Genomic DNA, 27,703 nt, shown 5'->3' with positions numbered 1-27,703 from the left:
TATGTGTCCAAATCCCTAAAATTTTAGCAAAGCAGCATATCCTACCTTAAATGCCTATTGTCACCTGCCAAAATTCACACAAAGATCTACATAACTGACTTTTGCCTTCCTCTCAACCATAACAAGACCTATGAAGTCTGTAGTATTGCTCTTTGCTTTCTCCTCCCACGCGTCCAGTAACCAGTTGGTCTGATCTCCCATCTGCCAGTCACCCTGTGACTGAAAATGGAGCAAACAGCAAAGCCGCACGACACTGACAGTGCCTCTTTTAAAAGAAGCCGTGCTGGAAGGATTATTACCTTGTCACAGCACAGCAGAGTAGCTCCTTTCCTATCCCACGACCTAGTAAGTTGCATTTTACATAAAAAGAAACTAAAGAGACCTGCAGAACGCTCTGCTTCAGTCTGTGAAAACACATAAATGCAAATAAATTATCAAGTCTTAGTGCCCTGAAAGAGTTCAGTCATTAACTTGAGCAAATCAGGATTTCACCATCACAGTTTGCTCCAGTTTTCCTTGTACCTCAGCCCAACTATACAGGCTTGAGCAGGATGGAACAGCAATTTCATTTATAAATAAGATATGCACTGTCAACAATGAGGTATTAAGTTGTATGAGGTATGACATCATCAATCTTCCTGCCTGCTAAATTCGCAACAGACTACCACGATAAAGCTTTCACATTCTGGAACTGTTTTCCCTCGCTCTGTCTTGGAGAACTAGACAGACACATCTGGATGTCTGAGATAAAAGTGTTGATCTTGGGATTTATGGTATGTTATATAAGCTACATAAATACTTTTTCCTCATCCTTATTTTGTGCATATTGTGCTACCTTTTGATGGCTAGATAGCATTAAACTCCTGATGTCATTCTCTTAACTGGGTTTTTGCCATGATTTATCAGAATTCCTCTAAAGGACAATAAAACATTTTTTAATGAGTATTTATCATCTGGAAGTATCTAAAATGCTTCACATACTGAAAAACCAGCTATAGACGCTGGTTCCAGCAGGGTTTACTTTCAAATATTTTGGAAATTATCATGCTATGTAAGTAAGGCGCTAAAGAAATTAACCTTTAACATAAATACCAGTAACGCTGAAGAAAAACGCAGCCTCTGACAGGGCAAACACTAACAGCAGCGGAAGGAGTCAAAATACAGAAGGGATTTTAGGCTGTCTCACCGTGGCTGAGGCGAAGGATCAGGAGCAAGGAACAGGAATCAGAGCAGCCTTTGGACATGCTCCCCACCGCCACTTTTGTCCAGGATGGAGTTGGCAAGCACAGCAGCACGCAGCTGCCTACACCGGCCCAACACGCTGCCTTCGGCAAGAAGGAACTTGCCGCGTCCCTGGAGCACGCGGCCGTGGAAATCCTCGCGTTGCTTGTGGCCAGAAGCAACGGGTGTGTTTTGCCTCCCAGCCACTTACTGCAATGAGCTTACCATTCGATAGCTGTCCCAAACGAATTGAGTTTCCTCAGAAACCACATTCCAAATACCAACTGGTGTTTCTACACAGGTGTGGTGCATTCCCACACCGATTTCAGCTGTGATTTACCTAACCACGTCCAAGGTGACCCAAAAATGGGAGTGGTGAAAGACAGTTCCTCCAGTCCCAGGGCATTTAGGAGACAGCCCAGCCTTAGTTTGTCTCATTCCTGGTTAAAACGCTATAGCCACACGATGCAAATTACTGAGCTTCCACAAAGAACAATGCCACGAGCTGAGATGCTTCAAGTGTTATTTGGGAAAGCTATTTTGCTCTGACATGTCCTATGCCATATCAGATTGTGAAGACGTTACCATCCCCCAGAGCGCTTTCTTCCCCATCAGATGCCACCCCTGGTTTGGCTGCCCAGCTGCCAGCAAGGCTGCTCTGTGAGCCAGACCAAAGAACTGACTCTTATTTCAATTGCAACCCAGCAGAAATTTCCCCAAACCCCAGCTTTTGTCACTCTGTCCTTCCTCTGCACTCAGCATGAAGCTGGACTAAAAGCGTAACGGCCATATAACTCAGCAGTGTGGTAGCTGTGCCTCTATGCCAGACTTTGTTTTGCCAGGTGATCCAGTATTATGCAGATTCAGCAGCAATGACCATAAAATAATGGATTTCTTGTGTGAGAGATAAGATGCAAATTTGTTCAGTTATTCAGTAACTAAAGCTGCAACACTCTTGCATTCCTGCCCTTCTTTTAAGTGGTCATATTTCTGAAGTTAAGGGCTGGATTCAGAACTTATTTTAAAACCTTTTTGTAATCCTTTCAAGTTGGAAGGTGTTACATGTAGTTACTCAACCAAATAGAGCGTAAAATCTCTACACTCAAAGTGGCAGGCTACTTGACACTGAAACATTTAAGAAGAGTCCAAATTCTCAATCTCGTCAGTCGTTTAATCTTCAGGAGGTGAAATACATATCCTAAAATAAAAGTACCACAAGGAGAACTGCAACACACTGAAACAGGAGTATTATTACTACTCTCCTAAAGTCGTACATGTGCATGTCAAAGTTCTTGACTAGTGTTTAAAAAACTCAATGCTCTTAAGTGCTTAAAAGCAACCCCAAACAATTTAATATTTCAAAATGCATACAACATATACAGAAGCATTCCTTCTAAATGCAAATAAGTTTCCTGACATAAAAACATTATTTATTTGGTATTTAATGGATGGGGTTACAATTCTGTTTCAGTCAGGAGTCTGCAGAGATCTACATTATTATGAAACACACAAAAAAATCCTCTGTGTGTACATGTGAAAGTACTATGTGAAATGGGTAAGTCTTCAGACTCCCAAATTTTAGAAGGCTCACCTGTCTCCCCCTCTCACCCAAGGGGCTACATATTACAGTTTCCACTACCTACATTGAAATTCACCAGTGAAAAGCAGTTTTAAGAATAAATCCAATGTACTGCCTCGGTAAAAAGTTCTGGTTAAATCCTGTAAGCACTTCTGTACTTTTTCATCTTAAGTCATGTGAGTGCTCCCACTAAATTGGTTGAGACTACTCATGCTCAAAATTAACCATTTCAACAAGTGCCTGCAGGACTGATAAAAAAAAAAAACCCAAACCTAAAAACCAGTCATGACTCACAGGTTGTTACCATCTGATGCATATTCCATTCCACAAAAAAGCAACATTGCCCAATTTTGGCAATTACTTCACAAAACTGAATATCATTGCCACAAGTAACCTTTTGAATAAGCATATTCAAATTATAGAGGATTCCTTTTACCCACAAAGAAACACCTATGCCCTTCCTAGTACTCCAAACATTGCTCTAGCAGAGTAGACTCGGTAAAACACAGTGACATCTATTGTGTTTTTGCCTTTCTGTTATTCAAGCTTTACAGGCTGGATTTTTTAGATTTGTAAAGAAATAAATTATGAAATTTGCCACAACATAAAAACATGTCAGTCACAACATTCCTACTGAGAGAGTCCTGACAGCTGTACAAGACAAACATCCAAACCCATGAGACAACGATTTGCTCTTTGAAACGAGGGATGATACACCACCAGCTGGAGAAACTGAAGCTTATATTTACCTCAAGCGTCCATTAGTGTGTCGCTAACAGCATAAATCAAATTAACGCAAGTAACAAGTGGGTGAGGTGGGCAGAAAATTAAGAAATAAAAGTTCTTTTTAGATGTACACCCCACCAAAAATACAGCTGGCATGGGAAACATCCAAACACCTGGGTGGTATTGCTAGGGTCATGGTGAAGGGAACACAGATTCACACTTTTTCCATGTCGGTTAAGTGACTGCACTGACAGTTAGGCAACCAGGCGAAATGGTTCTCATCAGGGCTCTTCCAAGGTATAATTTATTGAAAATAAGATGAAAGTGTGTGCTCGTCCTTTTGTTGCGTCCACTCCTTCCATCAGTAGCACAGGATCACACAACTGAAGGAGGAGGAGGAGCACAGCAGAGGCTCGGCCAGCCCCGTGTCTGCCCATGGAGGAGGCGCAAGGCATGCCTGGTGTGCATACCGGAGATCCGCACAGGCACATGCTGTTCCATGCCCACGCCAACTCCAAGAAACACGGGTAGCGAGGGGCTATCACACCTGCCTACTTCTTACAGCAATGGTACATGCATGCAGCTACAGCCCTGGAAAGCCCTACTGCAATTTCCTACATATTTCCAAAGTCTGGCTGAAAATACAGGCATTAAAAAAAAAAAAAAAAAAATCAAAATCTGTTCTTGGTCAGTCAAGGCCAAGGTCAGTCTTCAAAAAGGAAGAATTATGGCTATTGGACAACAAGAGAAAAATCACTGCTATTTGTTCTGCTGTAACAAACCCTAGTTCCAGAAGCAATGGAATCAAATTTAATGGCAAAAGAGATTTTACTCCTACTCAACAGTGGTTCTCTGCAAATGTGTTTGGTTTATTGCGCAATACTTAACCATAACTGTGGACTAAATACGTATACTTGCTTAATATCTGCAAAACTACATGTATTTTTCTACTTGTTTCCTATACTAACTATTTTGATATCTACAAAACCAGAACTATCAAGTGGCCAAACACACGTAAGAGGCAGAATTCACAGTTCTCCATTCGTATCTTGTAATTGTACGGAAAACACAAATCCCTCATCTTCCCAAGTCATCTCACAAATTGATATTGCGAAGTTTGACAGTACTCCTGCAGGCACAAGGAGCTACCAAGTACACAGCTGCTCCACTAGTCGGAAATGGGTAAGACTAGATCCCCTTGGTTACACAAAACCCACTACAGAAAGGTCACTGGTGGTGTTGAGCATGTTTCCGCTCAGAACATGACAAAATTTCAGTGATCTTCCATCTGAATGCTGTAAATGACTGTCAGATTTTTATTCCCAGACTTCTGCTCAGGTCTCTGAGACAGTACTGTACAATTTCAGAGCCCTCGGGACATTCATTAAAAACTCTCCTTCTACTGTGCTTCAATTAAATGGCTGGCTGTCTTCATGGAGTGCCATGCAAATAAGGATTACCCTAACTTTCCAGGGCTAGGTGTTTGCAGTTCACATATCATGACATTCATTTCCCTTATTAGGATTTTGCATAGTAAATTTCAGCATTCAGACTATGCTTCTGATGGCAAGCGTGTTTGCTCTCACTCTCTTTGCCCCTCCTCTAACAAGGGACTCCCCAGCACTGCAAAAACAGCTTGCACTTTCGCCACGTAACAGCACCAGAACGAAATGCTATATAAAGGAAAAGAAAACACACCCACTCACATGTATATGTAATGTGGCCAGAAGTACTCCAGAACTTTAAGGCTTGGTTCTCAGGCACCGGCAGTACCCGTAGAGCTGGTCAACTTAAACTCAAAGTCCAGCTTCCCATCATCAGCAGACCCTGAAGAAAAGTCCATGGCTACTCCCTCCCTTGCCTGCCTGTTTCCACTGCCACTAATAGACAATTCAAGCAGCCAACAGGACAACCCCACATAACTTCTTAGGGTGGCTCCCAAAGGCCATATAATGCCTTTAACATTAATAAACTACAAATGGAAGTATCGCCTATGTGTCAATTTTTAACAGTTTGCTCTGTCTCATGAATTCGTAGTGAAAAATTATTCCAAACTTTCATGGATTTGTGGTATACGCTTATGTCTAGCATATGCAAAGGAATGGAGATTATATTTAATAGCTAGAAGGGAATTTAAATTAGAAGTGCATGCAGTATACAGTTAAATTACACAGAATATGGTAACCACCTCAGTATCAACACTCAGAACAACTTTATATGTGTATATATAGACATGCACACATCTTTTCCAAAACAAGAGAAATTTACATACAACTCCTGTAAGAAATGTCCTAAGCACACTTTCCATTTTCCTAGGAAAGAAATCTACTCAAGAAATGACTCAGTACTACACTGAAGAACTAGCACATAATTAAGATGTGTTATTTTGACAAATCCACTTGATAAAACAACATAAAGCCTCCTGAGTCTTCTTTTAATCCAAGACCAAAAGTACACCACACTTGTTCAACCATCACTATACGTAAACTACTTAAACATTGTATTTGTTGTTGAGCCAGCTGCACAGTCCTGATTTGGTTTGGACCACAACTATGCAAATGTGTCCAAAAAATACAGCAAAGCATGTATGCTGATAGCCAGTGCATTTATGCTGAGTATTTGGTACTACATGCACTTTTATTTAGAGACCAATGTTATTTTCCCTATGCAAGTCAAGCTTCAGATTCTTTAAAAATAGTGGGTAAAAATACTTCTGTGGAAGCCAGCTACCGCTGCTGAACAACACCAGTCCCTTGAGAAACTTTTGCCACAGTCACAAGTTAATTATTGTGAATGAGACATGTTACTCACTACAGCAAAACTTTTTCACTTGGTCTTGGCTGTAGGCACATTAGACTTCTAAACCGAAAATAGCATGCCCTACTGCTTCCCAGGTACAGAAATGGTTAGATCAATAAAAGATCAGGATGTGGCATTACTGCACGAAGGAGTGATCCGTATGGACAAATTTCACATGGACACACTTCTCAGCAGTGACAAATAAAACCTGTTTTTTCTGGATTCATTCTACTGACATTAATAGGAAGGACGTTCTCTATTCTCCAGAAGAACTTTGTTAAAAAGTAATTTTTCCACATCGTGATAGTTTTTTAAAAAGTTTGGTTTTCACTTCTGGATCACTCTAGAAATAGATACCACAAACAACCCTACGGAAAAAAGTTTTTAACACAAAAACCTAGATCTTTGCTTCCCAAGCTCTGACAGATAACAAGGACAAACATGATTAAAACAAAGGTTCTTTTAACCTTCGGGACTGGCTTGCTGAACTTTGAACCATCTGTCTGTTTTGTGCGTCAGATTATCACACTGACACCCACAGGAAATAAAATGTTAAATCGATGCTATAGAGAAGCATCGCAGTGCTAGACAGAGGACACAGGGCAAGCAGGCAAAAAGATGCTAAGATGATTTGCAGATCAATACTTCATCTTATATGTAACTCAATGAAAGGGAATTGTGGGACTATCCCCAGGCTCCCCAGAGAACAGTAAGGGTGGATCTAAAAAAGACTGAAATAGTCTAAAACTGCTAAGGCAAGCATTTCAAGAGTGCTGTAATTAATTAAAGTGCAGACTGCCTCTGAAAGTGGTGGTCCTATCCAGCTGAAAACCTACTTCCCCAAGTAATTTTGCAGTCAGATCAGTTCCCTGATCCAATTCAATCCAGACCTGCAGGAGTGCTCATACAAAGACTAAACAACTGGTTTGCTTAAAGACAGGACTGTTTAAAGCACTCATAAAAATTCAGCCTAAGATTTAGGGCAAACAGAACAAAACAACACTGTTGTTCAAACCATAACTTCTGGAAGAAAGCATGCAACAAGGCTTTTATAAAAACCTGTATCGTTTGAACTTCCAACAGGAAAAGAAAAGCTATTTCAGCACACAGACAGCAGTGCATGAGAACAAGCTGGGCAAGAATAAAATGAGACTGGGTGTTAAAAGGTTTCTGACCGTCACAGGACTGATGTCCTAAGGCAACTTTCCAAGAGAAAGAGCAAAGTTGAAAAAACACAGACAAAAACCCTAGCTAATTTCATTCAGTAAGTTTTATGAAATTTTATCTAATACTATGCAGGCTTGTCAATGACCCAAAAGGCTCTTGCCTCTTTTGGGAGCTATGTAAATCTTCACGAATTTAAGACAAAAATGTTTTCCCTAACAACAGCCACTATTTCAGCCTCTTGGCTAGAACAGCGAGGTTGCTTTTGCCCATTGCACATGTGCTCGGGAAGGAAAAAGAGGAGGGATGAGAAAGGACTGATGAAAATCCATCAGCTTTGCACCAAAATGCACGCAGGCATGCATAGCAATGGGGCTCTGTTGCCTGCAGAGAATGGCCACAAATCCCCAGCAGCAAACCAATGCCTGATTAGCTGTATGAAAGTTCTCCAAAATCACATGCATGGAGTGAAGTACTTGTGAATGACAAGAAGGGCATCGCTTTGTCTCTTATGAGGGTATTTCAGCATCAAACTTTCTGCCATTTCCAAAGACAGATCAGAATTCACAGATTTTGAGCAAGCTACTGTCATAAAACCGAAGAGCACCAAGAAAGAGGGAATTTTTCCACTTGGTCTGAAGCTTTTCATCATAATTAAGACTTGCTGTCTTGGCAGATTCTTCAATGTCTATAAAACTTCTCAACCCTGAAGTTCTCCCTTTCTGTGACAGAAACAGCGGATGTAACCTCTGCTAGGAAAAATACTTTTACTGGAATAGACAGTACAAGTTGAAACTGCTGAACATCAACATGATTTATAATAGTTGTCAATGCATTTTATTTTGCATTTATTAGCTTTAGTGCTACAAGAATTTTGGGAAAGTTTCCAGAAGTAGCTATTGGTGAGGATATAAACTATCACCTGTGAAAGAGATTCAGGTTCCCATAATTCCTTCTGTCAAAAGCACCTTCTTAAACCAAAGGTGAAAAGCATGCTTTTGTAACTCTCTTACCTATCAGTGCTATTTCACAAAAGATAGTCCTCAGTCAAGACAGCCTCAAACAGTGCTTATATTTACAGACTGGATCATCATACCTGTCAAACCCTAATTCTCCCCATTTTTGGTGTTGCAACAAAAGTCTTTTTTGCTTCCAACATAGACACCCAAAATTCTCTCATGAAAGACTGTTTGGTATAATTTGATAAAAGTAATTAATTAGAAAGTTCTGATTCATCAGAGGAGGAAATTAATGAGAAAAATTTTGTTGTTAAAATTTTCTGATTTGAATTTTTTTCAGAAGTTACAAGATTTAACCTACTTTAACGTCTCTTCACTTTTGTCAAAATTATTTTATAAAACTTATTTTTAATTCAAGTTAGTAAAAAAAGTGTGAACTTAAAAGTTGTAGGTCAAAATAGCAAAACAAGAAGTTTCCATACCATGGTCTGTTTTGATAACCTGTTTCAGTTTTTCCCCTTTACTAATAACTAACTGAAAGTACTCCTTACCTAAACCACATAAGAAATGCTTGAGATCTCAAATATTCTCACAAAGTGGGAAAACGTTTTTCTGAAAGCTTCCCACGTGACCTGCTCCTCACAGCCCAACTGGCCTGCACAGCAAACGCACTAAAAAGCATTCCCCGTATCCGCACACCAAAGGCAGGGAAGCAGGGCCGGATGGACAGCCTGCTTCGGGCCCCGCACTTCAGGAGGAAAGGTAGGAACAGTCTCTCGACTCATCACATCATAACAGTATTCACAGAATATATTGCCTCAGTTTTTGCTCTGATCCACGGGCTACCTCTCCCCACGTCTTCGTCCATAAAGAGTCTGTGTTCAAGAAGAAGGTAACACTGCATAATATGCACATTAATACCACCGAATGAACGTCATTATCTTACCAAATCTTGGCAAATTTAGTTGCCCAGTAGCTTATAGCCTGGAACACATTTGGTTTTCCAGCTGAACAACACAAGCTTACCTTTTTACTACAAGCTTCAGTGTCTTGTGTGAACCTTTCACCAGGCAGATTGCTTCTTGTCGGAAACCAGAGAGGCCCACATCATTGATGCCAACAATTTCATCCCCAGCCAGTAACTTGTCCACAGCTGCAGCTTTGCTCCCATCTTCAATCTGAAGAAAAAGCATATCAAATAGAACCATTCAAGTTGCACAGTGATTCCTTTAAAATAAATTAATAAGCTTTCAGTATTGGCTTCATACCATACAGTAATTAAGTGGTTAAAATGATTTTTAAAATTACATTTAAAAACGCTATGAAGAGAGTAATGATATGGAGACAATCAGAACAGGAAATAAATGGAAGGGGGGAAACCTGAGAAAACCAGAAAGCTCAATGGAAACTTGGGAGTCAAAAGCATCTGTGATCTTGAGCTCCGTTCAATACAGGGCAGGTAATCATACTTGCAAACAGAGCTTTGGGCAGGCATCTTAAAATCTGGTTCTCTAAATAAGGCAACCAATAATATTAACCATACAGTCCATAATGTTAACCACAGAGTCAACTCCAAAAATACGGCATGCTATGAAACCCCAAAATATGGCATAACAAGCTGGTCTGGAAAATAAAGTGATTTTCATCAGGCACATAACATTTAGGAAAATATCTGAGAATTTACAAACCATGCAGCTAACTAACAGCTCTAGCTAGAAGAAAAGATGACGGTCTGAGATCCAAGGAAGAAAAACAGCATGTCACACTGCCGAAGAACACAGCAACACTAAGGGAAATTCACTGGAAGATTGTTTTGCTGCCACAGGCATCTCTTGCATGCACTGAATTTTTACACAATTATTCATAACATGTGGCAAAAACATGCAAGATAAATTAAAGAGTCAGTTTTTGGCAATTCCCACCCCAGTGAAGGAAACAAACCCCCTACGAGTTACCCATTTTAAATTTTAAAACAAATCCCAAAAGCTCGATCAGCCAGACTAGCAAGTACCAACAGTTTGAACTGATTTCAAATATAGCTGTAGGTCTTGAACACCTTGCAATTCAGGCCCTCAGCTTTCTCAGTTTCTTCCCATCTCCTCTGCTACTGACGCAGCCTCTGGCTTCTCAGTTGCTTGGGCTCATGATCTATGCATTTAATTTTATTCCTCCCTCACTTGCTCACAATCCATATCCCACCTCATCTTGTAGATTTGACACTTTGTCTTCAAAGCAAAGTCTTTCATTTATGCCTTCATTATATTGTGCCTTGACTACAGTATCTCCAAGTCCCACATTATTAAATGCCAGTGAACCTACAAAGAAGAAATCCTTGTAATTGCCCCAACTGCTGAAAGTTTCATAAAGAACTGCCATCTTCTGAGGCACCAAAGTCGATCAATGACGAGATAAAACCAGAGGAAACTGAACTTCATGAATGCTGAAGCTCACAGTACAGGTTTTAGGGACACTCCAGCAACCAAAGTATAAATTAGATAATAAAATAAAGCAATATCTCTTGTTGAAAGTACATTAGGATGATCTCATACACCCCAGCAATCTCACTGCAGGCACATAAAAGCTCTCTTTATGTAAGTTTAGGATAAATGTTCTTAAAAATCTTTAGACCTGTAAATCTAAGCCAAAAAGAATGCCATATAAAATGTCAGTCAAATTTAAAATGCTCATTTACAATTTAATTTCCAGAACATATTTTAATAAAAACACAGATAATTAAAGACAGAGCAAGTTTCTACCTTCCGATACATCTAGTTGTCAAGCTATGACCTGTTTATGACCTGCTTGTGTATCCTCTGAACATGAAGAATTTACCAGAACACCAAATTATCGCTGCAAAGCTTCAGTAAAGTTGAAAACAAGGGAGCAGTAGTGGAAATCACTTATATGCAAGGGAAGATTTCGGTTCAGGGATGTCAAGTACAGAGTGGCTGCCATACGAGGGACCCTGAAGTCAGGCAGAGCTGAACACGAGAAGAGGCAGCGTGGGAACTCGTGAATCTCAAGCCTCGAAGCAGGCAATCGCAAGTCTTTCAAGTGTTCAGATGCATTTCTGGGTTACTACTAAATAAACCGCGCTTGGAGGTCTGAAGCCCAGTAGGTCAGAAAAGCAGTGCAAAAACGTTAATGAAAGTCAGAGTTGAATCACTAGAATTGCAGGGAGAAGGTCAAGCAGAGGTTTGGGCTTTTTTTTTTTTTTAAGGGGGAAAAAAAAAAAAAAAAAAAAGGACACATTTTAAATGTAGATGCCAACCAGTTGTGGCCCATATGCCCTGAGCAAGGCACGAACAGAATGACAAGGGGTGAGAAGACCCTGGGCCCTGCCACCTGGGCCCGAAGACCTCAACAGGGTCTTTTTTTGTCTTTAAAAAGAAAAAAGGCAAAAATCTGTCTCCTAGGGTTTCAAGGAATGCTCATTGTTCTCAGTAAGTGTGTTTGTTTTTTCTTCAGGCTGGCAATGCACTGACGGCAGGGAGTATTCAGTTACCCCCTCTGAGTTTTCATTTCAGCAGGGAGACTACACATTCCACACAGTGCGAGCTTTCCAGAGAGACTCTGGCTGTCCAAAACAACATTAATCAAAAAAAACTCAAAAAAATATTTTAAAAATCAAAACCTAAGCACAAAGCTGAAGTTGTCCCCATGAAAACTAGAAGTGGCTTTCTTTAATACCTTGCCTCCAGATCAGCTGCAGCTAGGAAGAATAAAATCTACACATCCATTCACAGTAAGTCTCCCCAAGCTGAACAAATTTAAACATAAACCTTTCGTACTTAGATTGTCGAATGGCTGCATGAATGCAATTCCACTTGACAATGCACTTTTAAGTGCAAATGGGAACGTTAGCTAGACAGGGAAAATACAATTTCTTCAGTTACACTAGAAGTCCTTTAGTCATGACGACTTAAAAAAAAAAAAAAAAAAAAGGCATTAGGCTTTTCACACATCTAAAGAAACACAGCCAAAAAAAAGTCCATGAGGAAAAGACCTCTTAAAAAATACTGCCCTACTAACATGCCTCCTCTGCTCAGACTTGGACAGGGCCATTCATTCCAGCTTCTCCTTTCAGATTTTCTATTTTTCTGTTTACTAGTCTCACCATTTATTGTTTTTATTTATTCACCTATTGATAAACTTTCAATCTCATCAGAAAATGTAAATCCCAACCAAAATACATAAACATTTTAGAACTAGCAACTGCACATGAAAATTTCACAACTATTTTTCACGCCTCAAACATGAATGTATTTCCGTCATCCATCTACAGAGTTAAGTATGCTATGCTGTGTTCAGGACGTTAAGCCCATATTATTTATCTAACTAACACCCATTTCTTTCTGAATGTCAGGTGCCCAGAAAAACTAAGTCAACAGCTGAAAATAAAGCCTTGAAAATGCAGAAGGAGGTGTTAAGATGAAGTCTTTCAAGAACAGTCAACAAGAAGAGATCTGCCTCAGTCACTGTCAGCAGGCAGATGCAACTGGACGTAACCCTCAACAATCCCACTGCTCAGTTTGGAGTACTTGCATTGAATGCCCATAAAGTATATATCTTAACACTTTTATAGCAATAGCAGGAAACAAAATACACATACAAGAAAAGCAATCAACACCTTATTTTCTTATAAATAACAGACATAAGCCTTCAAAAAAACAGGTATAGTTAAACTGCCTATCTTGGATGAGTGAAGAGTTCTAGAAATGCCCTCAAACCATGCTTTCGATATGTATTAAAAAAATCATACCCCTCTAACTATGCTGAATGAACAAGAGTAAACACCATGACTTCCTATCCTTAGCAGGGATGTTGCTATTGCTACCAAAAGAAGTGTTTTCAAAAGGAGATGAAAAGGATGTTTGTTGACAAAAAGCATCTGTTTAGACAGTCTCCAACTCTCACCCTGCTGTCCCTGATGACCTCCCCATAGCCAAGAGCAAAGGCAAACTTTGGGATCCACACATCAGGGAGAACGGGAACCGCAGACTTCTGCCGTCATAACGGTATCTCTATTAATTGTCATATCTTCCCAAATTTATTTTTGCTTATAAAATATGAGATCCACAAAACAGGAAGAAACACTGATACAAGATGCAGATGTAGATAATAGGATAAAAAAAAAATATGTGATTGAAAAAGCAACACACATGTAACTGGTATGTGAAACTCTTCCTGTGAAAAGGAGAGAGAGCCTTGAAATGGGGGAAGAACTGAGCCGCAGAGAAAAGCCTAACAGCTAGATACACAAACACGTTCAAAGGACACTTACAAGTCCGTATTTCCACTGTTGGTAAAGCACACGAAAGGGAAAATAATGGCTTATATTTGCAGCTTTAAAATGCTGCAGTGTCGATGGGGAGCACCACTTCTAGAATGTGACCCCTTCACTTCTGTGTTTATCAGGTCTGACGCTTTACTTAAAATACTTGCATTCCTCTACAGGCACCTGTATAAACAAGCAGGAGACAGGTTGGGGAAATGCCGTGTCACACAAGAGATCTAGTTTTGTTTACAATGACGACAGTTTCTTGTCCATGCTCTCTTTGGACAGGGTGGGAGACGGGATGGAAACCAAAACCCAGAGACAAACACAGGAAAAACCAGCGCCATTTATCAGCATTCTGCTATCAGCCATGATAAAACTATTTTTTCCTAATTTACTTCTCATACAGCCAAGAAATGATTCTGTGGTTATTTGTCTTATGATCACCTAATATGGATTTTTTTTAAAAAGCTAACAATCTTTATATGAGATCTTCAGAACAAGTAAAACGTAGGAAGTGTTAATTATTTTGATTTGCACAGAGTTAAACAAAGGAGAAATACCTTTACAGTTCAAGCTTGGCATTTGTGTAACTTTGACGAATCAACATAAAAGTAACAGACCTGACCTAACCCCAGCTATACGTTCTGCAAATGCAGTCAGGAGTGGCAAGGGCTGCATTCGCCAACAAGACTCATGGGTCAAACTGAGGCAGGATAAAATAGGGGTGCGAACTGCAACAGGACCAAACTGGTCCAAAGAGAATAGGTGTGTTTACGTAAGGCATCTCACACAGGCACGCATGCACTAGAAGCTGGGCAAGGCTAACGCATTTGATTTTACGTTCTTTCACATCCTTTCTCTCTCGCTCCTGATTTAGTACTTGGACATTAAAGAGACTGTTGGAAGGGCACCTGGCAGGGAACTAACTCTATCCCCCTTTTACAAATGGGCTCAGAAGCACATACGGAAACAAGGCCCAAAACAATGCAGGGTGTCTGCAGCAAAGCAAGGCATCCCACACAAACCTTCAAGTCACTGGAGGGTACCTGTACCCCGAACCACCTCTCCCCACGGACTGCAGGTCCAACAGCCAGCATTAACCACCCAACACGAACTTTAAGGAACACCATACAAAGAAAAGAAAGCTTAACTATGTGCTACCAACTTGCAAAATCTGGGCCTATGCAGTACTATGCAATACTATTAACTTGGTAATTGCTGCACTTTGATCAGGCAGGTAAGCGTCTGCTGCATTTGGAGACACTCTACCTTAACACAGAAGCCAGAACTTCCCTTTTGCCTGGTATCATCATTTTACACCCCACCAGCCATTGCCCATACTTGCTCTTCCCCAGATTATGTTTAAACACCACAGCAAACAGCACTAATTTTAGGAGCGTTTAGTCCAGGGCAGTGTATTTCCCTAACAGCAGCTCCCTTCCTCCCTAGACCCGAGGGCAATGGCTGACGGTCACTGCCACAGAACCTCTGAACAGGCAGAGAAACCCGCCTTGCCCGGCTGCTCTTTCAAAGTGGCGGCGAGCTGTCGGGCTGGCAGGAGCGCTGCCTTCTGTCAACAGGTAGTTCTTAAAAATCAATTTGGAAACATTTTTTTGAAAGGGTAGAGTTCAGTAATAGGACACAGTCTATCACGGCCCTTTCTAATTACTCTTTATTTGATGAATTTAAACATTTGGATATTTGCCCAGCAATCTTTTTTTTTCTTCTTTTTGTTCTTTTGTTTTAAAGAAAGCATCATATTTTGAAAAGCTGTCACTTGGTACAGTTCTTTAAGTATTTATTCAATTTTTATAACTGTGTCCACTCCACTGTTTTGATTAAGGGCTTGCTGTCACTTCCCCTAGAACAGCTCATTTTTGTGGGGGATTTATTACAGCTGTAAAAACTGACTCCAGGTTGAAACCTAACTTCAGAGTTCCTCAAACCAGAAGTGTTTAAGAAGTATGGTAAAACACTCACCATTTCCCTTTTTAAAAATTAATACATATACATAAACTTATTAATACTTCATTCCAACCTACATTGAAAACAATACCTACCACTAACTTGTGAGAAGACCTTTATGGTGATAAATCATCAGTAACTATTTCTAAGAGGATGCGGTTATTATATCTTAGTCTATTTAAATCACAGGGCCATTATAAGCTCTGCAAATTGAGGACCAATTAAAGTATTTTAAGCTAAAAATTTAATCTTTGCCCCAAGAAACTAATTATAACAATTTCCAGATGAAAAGTATCAGGAAGAGAGAGTTCACGTAGATTTGTAGGTTTTAAAGCTGAACAACAGGTGTTTATTTTCAAAGTTTTTTTCAAAGTGATTCCATTGTTTCAGCAATAGAAGTTGGAAACATTTCATCGCTGCTGAACACTTGTACTAGAATTAAAAAAGAACCCAACTAAAAACCACCTTGATGCTTTGAAAGCATAGAGCTAATGTATCAGGAAAAGGAAGGTGGGGCTGCTTAGTGTCAGGGATGGTTTTTTGGTATTAGTACGTAAGCTTTGCTAGACATATTTTATAGCTTCTAAATAAAATTTGCTTTTTCCAACTCAGCGAGATTTACCACAACAGCATTTAGAAGCACATCCAGGCCTTTTCAGCCCGCATAACCCACACCAGCAGGCCTGCGTATATTCCACCTCCACAGAGCAACTAAACAGGTACAAACGGCAGTCTTTGGGGATCCTTCTATGCAAGAGCCCCTCCTGGGCAGCACAAGTTCAGCAGGGAAACTTCCTAGCCCTTAGAGTCCTGACAACCCCAGGCTGGCACCCAAGCAAGAGCAAAGCAAAACCAGACCCAGCGTACCTGGAGTAAGAGTCAGGCCAAGACAAGACTGGAAAAGATGGAGATGCTGGAAACAGGGGCAGTGGAAGAAGCCTGCTGTCAGTGCTGATCCTGAACCTGGAGAACCCCAGTCCATTCCTCCCTCATACCCACGCAACTCTTGCAAAGCATAGCTCAAGTTTTGATTTTTTCTAGCACTTTGTCAACATCTAGACACCCTCCTACTGCTGTTATTTAGTACAGCATTTGTCCAGACAAGCTATACATGTCTTAATCAAGAATTACTGAGAAATAACTGCCATTTACTTTTAGCCAAGAGTTTGGTTTTGCATTTTACAGAAGCTAATGGCATCCAGCCCAGAGGAACCCATCTGCAATCACAGATATCTTACACTGTTCTTAAACATACCTTCCTATCTTTTTTTCCAAAATGAGAAAATAACCGGTATAAGAAAGGAGCACATACCTGTGCTATGAAAAAAAAAAAATAGCCAAAGGCCAAAAGAGAATTTCTTTCTCTATATGCAGTTTACTTATTCTAACAAACCTTCTACCTGAGAAGTTTGAAGGGTTAGCTTATCCGTATTTACTTGTGCAAGTTTACTTATGGATTACTATATATATGTGTGTATATATATATATATATAGGCTGTTTATATATGTAATCTGTGCAGTTAACATTAAGCATTTTTATAGGTCTACATTTTTGTACTTTCAGCTACTACGAACAATGATAAGAATGGTTAAAAAAAGAGGGTATGCATAGAAACAACTCGCATTTTATCCTTCCAAACTGATAACAGGAACAGACTTCCAAGAGGAAGAATATGACCTGACAAAGTAATCTTTACGATCATAAGGTTCAAGGCTTTTTACTTTGCAACTACCATACACTTCCAACAAGGCTGGCTTATTTTACTGCCTTCCTGTCCACCCCAGGAAAATAATGTCACAGCTTGCCAGTGTGCCCTTGACAATAACATACTGAATGCAATCCAACAGCCTCTAAAACTAGGGAAAGGGTAGGGACTTACTGACACATCAAAGAAAAAAAAAAAATGGAGTGTGTCTGTATGGTCATGTAGGTATGGTTGTGCATTAATTACAAAGGAAAAGTCTGGTTTCATCAACTTATAGTTTGTGAAAAAAACTTTGACATGCCTCAAAGGAAGACATTGAAACACTTAGTAGATAGCAATAGAATACTTATTGAAAATAAATTTCACCTATTTCATTCAGTCAATCAGTCTAAATATAACCTTTTACATAAAATTTAAGTTGCATCTATGCCTATGTCTATAGACTGCTGTGGTTTCCAGAAAAAAGCAACACTTAGACACAGGTAGCACCAATTAAGAGCCAGCAACAGAAAAAACTGCTTCATTTGCCTGTTAGTTTCAAAAAGCACTGTGATGAGGCTGCCAAAAGCCACAGGAATTTTAACAGTGTTAGGTTTCTATTTTAAATAGTTTCTCTTGAACAGCCCATTTTTAACAGAATACTTCTCTTGACAAGCCTATACCATCATTGGGTTATAGTCATGCCTGCTATTTGGGACCTTCCATTTTTGTCGTAGCATAGATGCACAGTGAGCAACTATAACATTCCCCAATAATTCTTGTAAGAATATTCTTATCAACTCCTGAAAACTTGATTTTCTCACAAAAGTAAAAGTAATTTTTAATAGTTACTGCTGAAGTATTCTTTTCGGAACCCACTTGTACGCGGTGGAGTGAGCGGAACATACCATTACATGTCTAAGCAACAATCTAGCAGACATAAGCATTAATGAGAGGAGAATGACCTGCTCTCATAATAACTGAAAGGAATTTCTTCAACGAGAGTTCCCCTTTGCAGTATTGCTCAACTTTAAAGAAAAATAAGTCTCACTAAGGTGCTGAATTTTAAAACATCTTATTTGTTGATTCCCTTACCCATTCCTATGCAAAGAAAAAAAAAAATTTCAAAAGAAGGGTCAGGTTCCTCCTAAAATTTGAGGATTTTAAAATTTGACAACAGACTTTGTTCTTTGCATTAACTTTTGCTCTCTGTTCAGAACAGATATTCAGGCTCACAGACCACCCAAATTACAGACTGAAGCCTTCCTTTGCCACCATCTTCCTCAACAATTCCAATACTTAAAGCCAAGTTCAAACAAGACGACACATTTATTCCTTCCTCCCCCACCCCAGTGTAAAAACAGGCAACAGACCCTAAAGCTGTCTTAATTCATCATTACATAATTTATACAACCCTGTTTACTGTAAGTATGTAGTACTTCAAACTGAATAGATGCAGATATCTGTTGCCACTCTACCAAACCCATGTTTCTTGCTGCGCATGTTGTATGCAATTTCAATTCTCCTTTCCTAAAGCAATAAAAACTCAGAAGCTAGTGGGATGACTCTCAAGAAAACAAAAATGCATGTTATTATAGAAACAAAAAAGGTCTGGGTAACCTTGCCCTTAGTTTCTCGACTGTTCTTGTTTATTAGTGTCCCAGTAAAGGAAGAGAGTTTCCCCCACTCCACTTTCACCTGGAATTCAAACATGAAAAGATGAAGAAAGCAAACACTAAATACAGCATTAAATATATTTTTCCAGGGCAGGAACTGCAGCGCAATTGCTTCTAAAATTATCAAACAAGGTTCACATAGCAAGCTGCAGAAAAGACTGCGTGGCAGTTTCTGCCCAAGCTGTTCCACCATGTCAACTTGCAGTATCTGAGCTGACTGGTGTGGTCAGACACCAGAAGGTCGCTCTTACAAAGACAGACTGCTAATACAATCAGTGTAAATCTCTCAGGATGCCACAGTAATAAAAACGTGCCAATAAAAATCCTACCACTGTTTTTATGCAGTTTATTGACAAGATGAAATAGTACCCATCTGCCTTCCTAGGGCACATACTCATCAGGGCATGAAACATTCCTGTCGCTAGAATTAAGCGCCAACATCTTAAGTCTGTTCTGAGTCAGGAACCCAATAAAAGCAAAATCCAATTCTGTGGAGAGGGACTAATCTATAGAAATTTACACACCTAGGCATCATTCACATTATGGTATCCTGCCCTTTTTCCCCTAACCATCAGTACTCTGTTGCCATATATTTCAGATTTTAAATGAACAAACAAACAAAAAACAAACTCCAGCAACTTTCTTAAAAAAATATTTTTTTCTTTTTTCTAAACAGAGCCAGGTGTTCATAATTTCAGGTTCTTCATTTTGTGTGGCACTTCTATATACCATTCCTTACAACTCCATTACTTAGTATCATCATGGAACATTAGAAGAAATCCCTTCCTCATGAAAAATTTACCATAGGAATTAGATATGCAAGCATTTTTGGCATCTCTGAGTATCTTGCCACCTTTTCTGCACTTTAGAGGTCTAATTCTTCCTAGGATTAATGAGAGATAATTGACCAATAAGGTAATAATACTGGGTCATGTAATTCATACTCACATGACAAAGGCTTTTTTTTTTTTTCTTAAGAAATTATAGGATTGTGCTGTGAATTAGCAACTAATGCTCTAAAATTGCCATGGATTAAAATAATGGAAATTTACACAAAACGCACAAATAGGAGCTTCAAAAAGCTGCATGAATTTAGCAGTAAGTTGTGATGTACCTCAGGAGAATTCTTATATTCTGAAATTAGAGTATGCTTACTACTCTAAATGGACATTTTCCAAATTGGCTTTCATTTGTAGCTCTTTTTCAAAAGCTTCATTGTATAACACATGTTGCTGTCATAATTAGCTCTAAGAGCAGACACATTACTCCAAAGACTTAAAAAAAAGTTTTAAAGAAATATCAAAACATTACACACACAATTAGCTGCTTTTCCTGATTAAGAAGGTATACATTTAATTATGACAAAACTCCTCAGTTTGACAAACATCTATATTTCTGTTTGGCAAAAGTATCTGTCGTATGTGCAGATGCACTTAGTAAAAGACACATCCTGTTCACGCAGCACAAGTCACAACCCCACCGCACAGCGCTTGCTCAAGTGTGAGTGGCATTTCAGGGAAGAATGTTTGTATGATAATTCTTGCACAACAGACGAAAATTTATAATTATACTTCTATTTTCCCACATTGGTGATGGGACCACTACATATGCACATGTGCATGTCATCATACATATGGCTTATGTCTCCCACTGCTGCCTATGCTGGTGAACACGAACACTTCTCAGAAGCATGTATTCCAGCAGTACGCAACCATACTAATGAAAAATTCATGTCTTAGCACGCCAGTTTAGGATGTCAGCGTTGCCAGGAGGTCGACTGTTCTAAATACCACATTGCACAGGAGATTTTGAACTTGTACTTCTTGATAACTGACAGACCATTAAAGACTGCCTGTACTGACGTTCTGAAATGAGTCCGTAACACGGTTAAGCAAACTGAGTATTTTGTGGAACCCACCAGATACTGTCTGTATTATTTATGAACGCCATGGAACAGCTGTTTTCCTTTGAGACAAGACAGATCTTAAAAGCCTAGCGCTGAAATACGCAAGAGCTAGGAGAAAAGCAGTATTTTAACCCACTGTTTGACAGTCCTGACAATTTCCCACAGGCATATTCTTATTACCATCTTCAGATAAAAGCTACATGGTCTTTCGGAGAGCCTGCCCACTCTAGGCAGTACTTACATTCAAAACTTGACTTTCATTCTCAAGCCTGTCACCACAGCCTGCCTTCCCCCAAAAGCATATTCTGAGCAGAGACCTGATTCTTCAAATGGTGAAGTGCAAAGGATTCCCTCGACAAAAACCCTGAGTTTTGTTTTATGCATAAGATCTATGCGTGTAGGCTGAGATTCAGTCACAAAGAAGGAGTATTTTTGTAAACACTGACTTGGAGGTTGAAACTTCAAAGCAAATCTTGCTCATCCTGCAAAGATCAGTAGGTCACAAAGCATCACAGGACTTAGCTACATGTCAAGTTCAACAAGAACATCTATCATCACTAAAAACAGCAGAGAAACAGTCTACTCTTCTGAATGATACTCAAATATTTAAACTGCATACTACATTACAACAGCTACATACTGCAGAATTTTGCTTGCACTATATTTAAATTCTCTCTAAATTCAGTAATTTTTACACTCTAAATTGTAGGGAAAACTTTTATTAAGATTTTATTTATGATGGTGAAAGAAAGTTGAAGGTTTCAGCAACTGGAAAGGCTTCTGCTTTCCAAATGAAATAGGCAACATGCTTCTGCATCATTTGTTTTGGGGACAGAGGCTGACCAGGCTTCTATAGAATAATTCAACATTTTGTGATTCAGGGACCTGGTGAAGATGGTGTTATGGATATGTTAAAATCTGGTGAAGATTCTGTTATGCATCTAAGACTATGATCAGCATTACATTAGTTGTATCACAAACCCAATCATGAGGATGAACACTTTTTTTTTTTTTTAAAATAAAAACTGCATTCAGAGGCATGTAATTCTATTAATACTTTGGCTTTTGAAGACACCTGCTGCCTTTGCCTCGTGCCTGCCTTCATTCGGGATCACCGACCTTGCAGGCTTAGATTTCACTGGTACACAGCTACCTGCAGGGCTGAACCATGTCACTTCCAGAAACCTGGGGAATGTCTTGTATTCTTAGGTAAATCCATCATTCAACTGGGTCTTTCTACCATTTCTCAGCTGAAGCTTAAAATCTATAGCTCAAGCTTACTTCAGGCTGTGCATTAATCTGTGCAATCTTTCCAACAAGGCAGTTCGTTGCCTTCTTTTACTTCAAAAAATAACAGGTTGTTTCTCAAAATTTGGCTGAATGAATACATTTTTACCCACTGGTAAATCCTTCCTGGGATTACTCATTCATAGTCGCTTGAAGAATAAGAGGGTGTACTTTAAGACGCTGAAAAAAATTTAATTGGAGAGTGTAGTACATCACTGCGTGGTTTTCTCAGTAGTTATGCTGAGGACTGGGCTACAGCTGAATAGGTGTGGGGTTTAGGTGATAGAGTATCTCCCTTCCTTTAAATGCTAATGATGCAGCAATACATTTTAATCTCAATTTATTAGGAAGGGGCTTTAAAAAGAAATTCTTTTAGCCAAACATCTGTCAGAGGTGGCATATTCATAAAGAAGAGTAATGGCAGGTTTCTCTCTCTGCTTCCGCTAGTATTTATGCACTTTATGTTACTCATTATTGACGTAAATACTGGGAGCTGAAATCTGTACTTAAGACTGCCCACTCACCTTTCCTCCAAAAAGCATCCCAGTCCTGGTCCACAAAAAAGAAGGGGAAAAAAATAAATAAAAAAAAAAAAAAAAAAAAAAAAAAACCACGTTCCCTTTGTACTTTCACCCCAGCCCTACCCATCCGTGATTCCTTCTGCACAATGAGCGAGGAGCACCACAATGTCCCAGCATCCAGCCTGGCGGCTAGGGCAGTCTCCCAGCTGTAGGAGGTGTGGGTTCAAACCCTCCAGGCAGAGGAAGGCAGGGTCTCCCACCTTCTGAACAGGCATCCCAACATTTGGGTAGAACATAAAAGATAAGCAAGCATCACTTCACTACTGCCTACTTTGGCTTAGTTTTAAAAGAAGAGTAATTAGTAGACCCCAACTCAGAAAAAGGAAGGAAAAAAGGAAGGGGTGGGAAAGGAAGAAATAGGAGTTCACCCTAAACTTGTGGTTTGTAAATTCACTTTGCTACTGCAGTCCTGACTCTCCTCTTTGAATGAAGTGGGGGGGGGCAGGCATGCAGAATTCAGACTGTATCTATGTTCAGATGTTCATGTTGAGATATTTCTTTAAGTAGCTCCTTGCTTGACAGAGAGGTTTCTGGATTACCTATTTCAAGCACTTAGTTACTATAAAATGTACATGGACTCTAGGAGCTAAAAGTCAGACACTGTAATGACCAACTTGTAAGCCTCCAGATTTTTTGTTTGGCCTAGCTGTGCACTTGAAGACCGGTTAATGTATTTTTTAATATTTGTCATCTCAGCTCCTGAAGATGAACCTTGCTATTTTTGCTAAGAACTATAATTCCCTTTTAACAGGTAAAACAAATGGTATACCTAAGAGTAGATTTGAAGCTTTTGCTTTTGTTTGTTTTTAATATTAGAAGAGTATATTATTACTACAGATCAAAGTTGAGGGCTGTTGAAAATAAGAACATATTGCAAGCCTCTTACTAAGCAGGTCAGTACAAAACCACTGTTTTTTTTATTAGGCAGCTATTCCTATTTCCTGTATTGTCGTTAGTTTCTCTGTCTCAAGAACAGCTAAGGACTATGAGAAGTGTGAGTTCAGACGGCTTAGTTTCTCCTGTTTACGTATGTGTGAAAAACACATTTTTTCATTCCGAGATATAGGAAGGCAGAGATGGACTAGCAACAGTCCATTTAAGTTAGTCTGGGTCCGTACCACACAGCAGATATTAGCAGCCACAGTATTGTGCCAATGTGGGCTGCGGTTGATACCTCTTGAGCCGCTCAGAGGGAAGAACTGCTGCTTTTTGTATTAGGGGGTTTCCAGAGCATGAGTAAGACTGAAGTGCAGGAAGTTAGATAACTGTGCAATAAAAGACCTAAAATTCCCATTTCATTCTTTGAGGAAAGCTGCAGGGGCTCCTCCTGTGTTCACGTACTTTATTTTCCGAGCTCTATGAAGTAACTGTAAGACAAAACATTTCATGAAGCTCTCTCAAGTGCATGGACATTACCAGCTAAAGATGGTGTATCTACTAGACAGTACCTCTCATTTCCTTCATTTTCTAAGCCACTGGTTTATGTTTCTGTACAGAAAAAGTAGGAATTTTCTTACTCTGAAATATTATCTAGTTACATGAAGCTGCAGAGACTGGTTGGCTACCTACAGGGTTTAAGAGTTACAACAGATCCATAACAGCTATCAGCCACAGGTCTTTCCTTGTCTGGGTATCATCCAGTTTAAGTTTACAAATAAAATCTCACTGTATTTTCCATGTGGTTACCCAAACCACAAGTTTGTTTTTGTCTTCTATTCATAGTTTTCTCATTACAGATACCAATCCCTCTTGCCTCCCTCCTTTACCAGTTATCTACTATAGTTATTATTTGCATTTCAAGACTGTTTCAAAATTTTAATTAACTTTCTGAAAGTACTATATTTTTAGCACATACTCTTGGATTCTTCAGTTTTATTATTCATACTTTAGAACTTTTTCTGTACGGTGGTTCTTCCATGAAGTTTAAAGGCTGTGATCCAGAGGAATACCCATATGCTATTTCTGGAATATTGTTGCACTTAATTTCATATCGGAGTAGCATATTTCCTATTTATCAGGAAGGCACAACATGCAAAGAACAGGCCTCTTAGTTGGATAGTTCAGTTATTAATGAAAGTGACTGAAGCACTTTTGGGGTCCAATACACAGTTATGTTGTATAGCAACTTACTATGAATAAAAAAAGAAAGTCTACAAAGAGTCTATTCGTTCCGCTTCAGAAGTTCACCCTCTTAGTCCTACCTGGCATAGCCACGACAGTGCTGATGGCATTAAAGGCTACTAGTTTTCCCCATTCATTACTTCACTGTAAGCAAATCTCCAGAGGAATACAGGTAGCATAAACTCTGTTACACATGCAAAGTTCTCTACAGTGATCTCAGTACCCAACGGTCTGCTGCTGCAGAGCCAGCAATATCATCTGACATGAGAACTATAGCTGGCTATCTCAGTATCAATTTTGCAAGAGCTTAGCACAAAACAGCGAGCAAACACGTAAGTTAGTGTACTTAATGATGCTATGGTTTACTCACTAAAATGGCTTAAGGCTGTAAAAATGTAATTTAAAGAAGCTTCCTACAAACAGGAAACTAAAAGTTCAAAACTCAATAAAAACATTGCTTACGTCACACTAAATCCTAATGTGCATTTTCAGGATTTCTTGCAGAGAGCCTGTCAAACGCAAACAAGGAAAAATTGGCCAAGTTTTAAGAACTGTGCAACTTAAAAAACGGTCTCCTGATAAGGAACATGAGCCTCCTTCTCCTGATAGTGTTATTAATTGGTAATGCTATTCCTCCATGCTGGTATTACATCGCACCTCAGCCTTTCACTCTTCTCTTTGCAAAATGAAAACATTTTTTTCTTCAGGATGATAATCTAGATTAGGAGGCAATACAAGCTGCTTGTTAATTATACGTATGCACAAGGAGCACAACAGTTGTTCCGCTTGTCAAGAGGATCTAGAATATAAGCAGCACAGGGGCAGAAAAGATACTAATTTCAAAAACACTGAGTCTTCTATCACAAGATTAGAAGTAAAAGAGCGCAGCTCATTTACGGATAAAAAAAATCTTACATAAGATTTATCAGCACATGCTCAAATCTTGTGCAAAAGAAAAATAATAATTAAAGTCACATTTTAATCAACTTAACATTGCAGATGTTTTCAGTACAGCAAATGATACATTAAAAAAAAGCACCTTTAAGGCAACTCCATTTTGCAACGTGTCATAATTTTCTAAGAACACAGTGGAAGAAGTTACTTTAACTCCAAAACCCCAACAGTCAGCCTCCTTTCACAGAGAAGCGTCGTCCTTAACCTACAAGGCCGTATCAGCTTTTTCGAAAGTAACAGCTATTTTCCAAATTTAAAAAGAGTGAGAAAAAAGAAAACGGGAAAAAGAACACAAAGCTAAATAAAAATAGGCCTTTACAGAAATTCATTCATGACACGGCTGCTTTTATGCTGCCCTGTGACCGAAGGGGGAAAAACAAAGGGTAATTCCATCAGCTGGTGTACAACAACTCAAAGCAACCTCCTGGCACCGGACCAGAAAGCAAAGCCGCGCTGGCCCCGTGAGAGGCCACGGCTAGGTTTGCTGGCCTCCCCTCCCACAGGGCAGCCCGGCGGGAGCGACGGCTCCGAGCCACCCTGAGGTTCCACGGGCACCGGGGTGCAAAAAGATCTACGTTATGCCTTCGTAAGCTGTGCTCTGATTTGTGCAAACAGGGTGCTGTACAGGAGGTCCCGAACGTGGCCTCATGCCTACTTGAAGGCTCTCTCACAACCGTCCCACCCCAGCCATACCCGTTGTGAAACACTCGGGCGCTAACATCAGCAAATTACAGCGTAGAAAAACTAAAGAACATTTGAAGTAGCAGTTTTGCCCTTTCACCCTAAAATAAAGACCCTTCCCTTTGCTTTCAAGCACACTGTTTTTACGCTGGAGCATTATTCTGCAGTGTACTGAATATTATCTTTATATAACTAGCTCGAATATAAATTGCATTGAAAAATTTACAGTATTGCAACATCAACAGGGTTGAAATATTTACAGATTTGCTTAAGCCTATCAAATATGCAGCTTGTCTGAGGGAAAAAAGTTACAATGTATAAAATTTGAGTAGGGGATTCTCTCTTTTGTTTTGTGGCTGACCAATTTGTAACAGTTTCTACGAGGCTATGCACTGTTTGCAAATGATCACATCCCAGAGGCTAAACAAACCAATACATGGAAGAGACAAAATCCAGAACCACCCCACAGCCTTCAAAATCTGCCTGTCTGCTCGGGCAATGGCACGGACGTGCAGAAGAGTGTTTTAAGGAGCTTTGTAGGAAAAAAAAAAAAAAAAAAAAAAAAAAAAAAAAACAAAACAAAAAACAGACAACATTTTTTGCGGCATGTGAAGACATGTGGCAAAGTATGCATCCTACTGTATACCAATTTGACTTAAGTGGTGTGCCAAGCAAAAAAGTTATCCAAACCATTAACTGGAGAGAAGGAAAGAAAGCTTATTTTAAGCTGGTCAAGTGAGGTGTAGTCTTCAGCAGTTGTTCTGGGGCTGAAGAGACAAAACACCTCTCTCTTAAATGGGCACACGGGCAACACTCGAGAGCACTAAGGAATTATTTTAGGGTAATGTCTAAACATGTTGACATATAACAAATTTTCTTCTAGACTAATGGAAACTGCCACACAACACCAGTCATGGAAAGCTGCTTTTTTTTTTTTTTTAAAAGGAAGTTGTACAGATTACACAAGACAAATACAAACACAATACTGCTACAGAAGATATATCAAGCTCTGTCCCATAGTATGGAATAACCACAAATACCAAATACCTATTGCTTTAATTGGCATGAAAGCAATATTGTGATATATTTGCTATTTCTTTGTTGCATGGAGCAATAGC

The 27,703-nt window shown here is 39.5% G+C and overlaps 1 protein-coding gene across 1 annotated transcript in view; it reads right to left on the bottom strand.

Annotated features, from left to right (window-relative positions):
* SHROOM2 (shroom family member 2) overlaps positions 1 to 27,703 on the bottom strand; it is a gene marked incomplete at its 5' end in the record, with an annotated part of 124,206 nt that overhangs the window by 63,024 nt on the left and 33,479 nt on the right. Inside the window, one exon of the mRNA XM_082337080.1 lies at positions 9,475 to 9,626. Coding sequence (XP_082193206.1) covers positions 9,475 to 9,626 — 152 coding nt within the window. The remainder of the gene's footprint in view (positions 1 to 9,474; positions 9,627 to 27,703) is intronic.

The sequence above is a fragment of the Platalea leucorodia genome, assembly GCF_965183815.1.
Source record: "Platalea leucorodia genome assembly, chromosome: 2".
NCBI classification, from domain to species: Eukaryota; Metazoa; Chordata; class Aves; order Pelecaniformes; family Threskiornithidae; genus Platalea; species Platalea leucorodia.
Note: the sequence above shows the minus strand (reverse complement) of the source record. Positions and strands in the feature narration are given on the sequence as shown.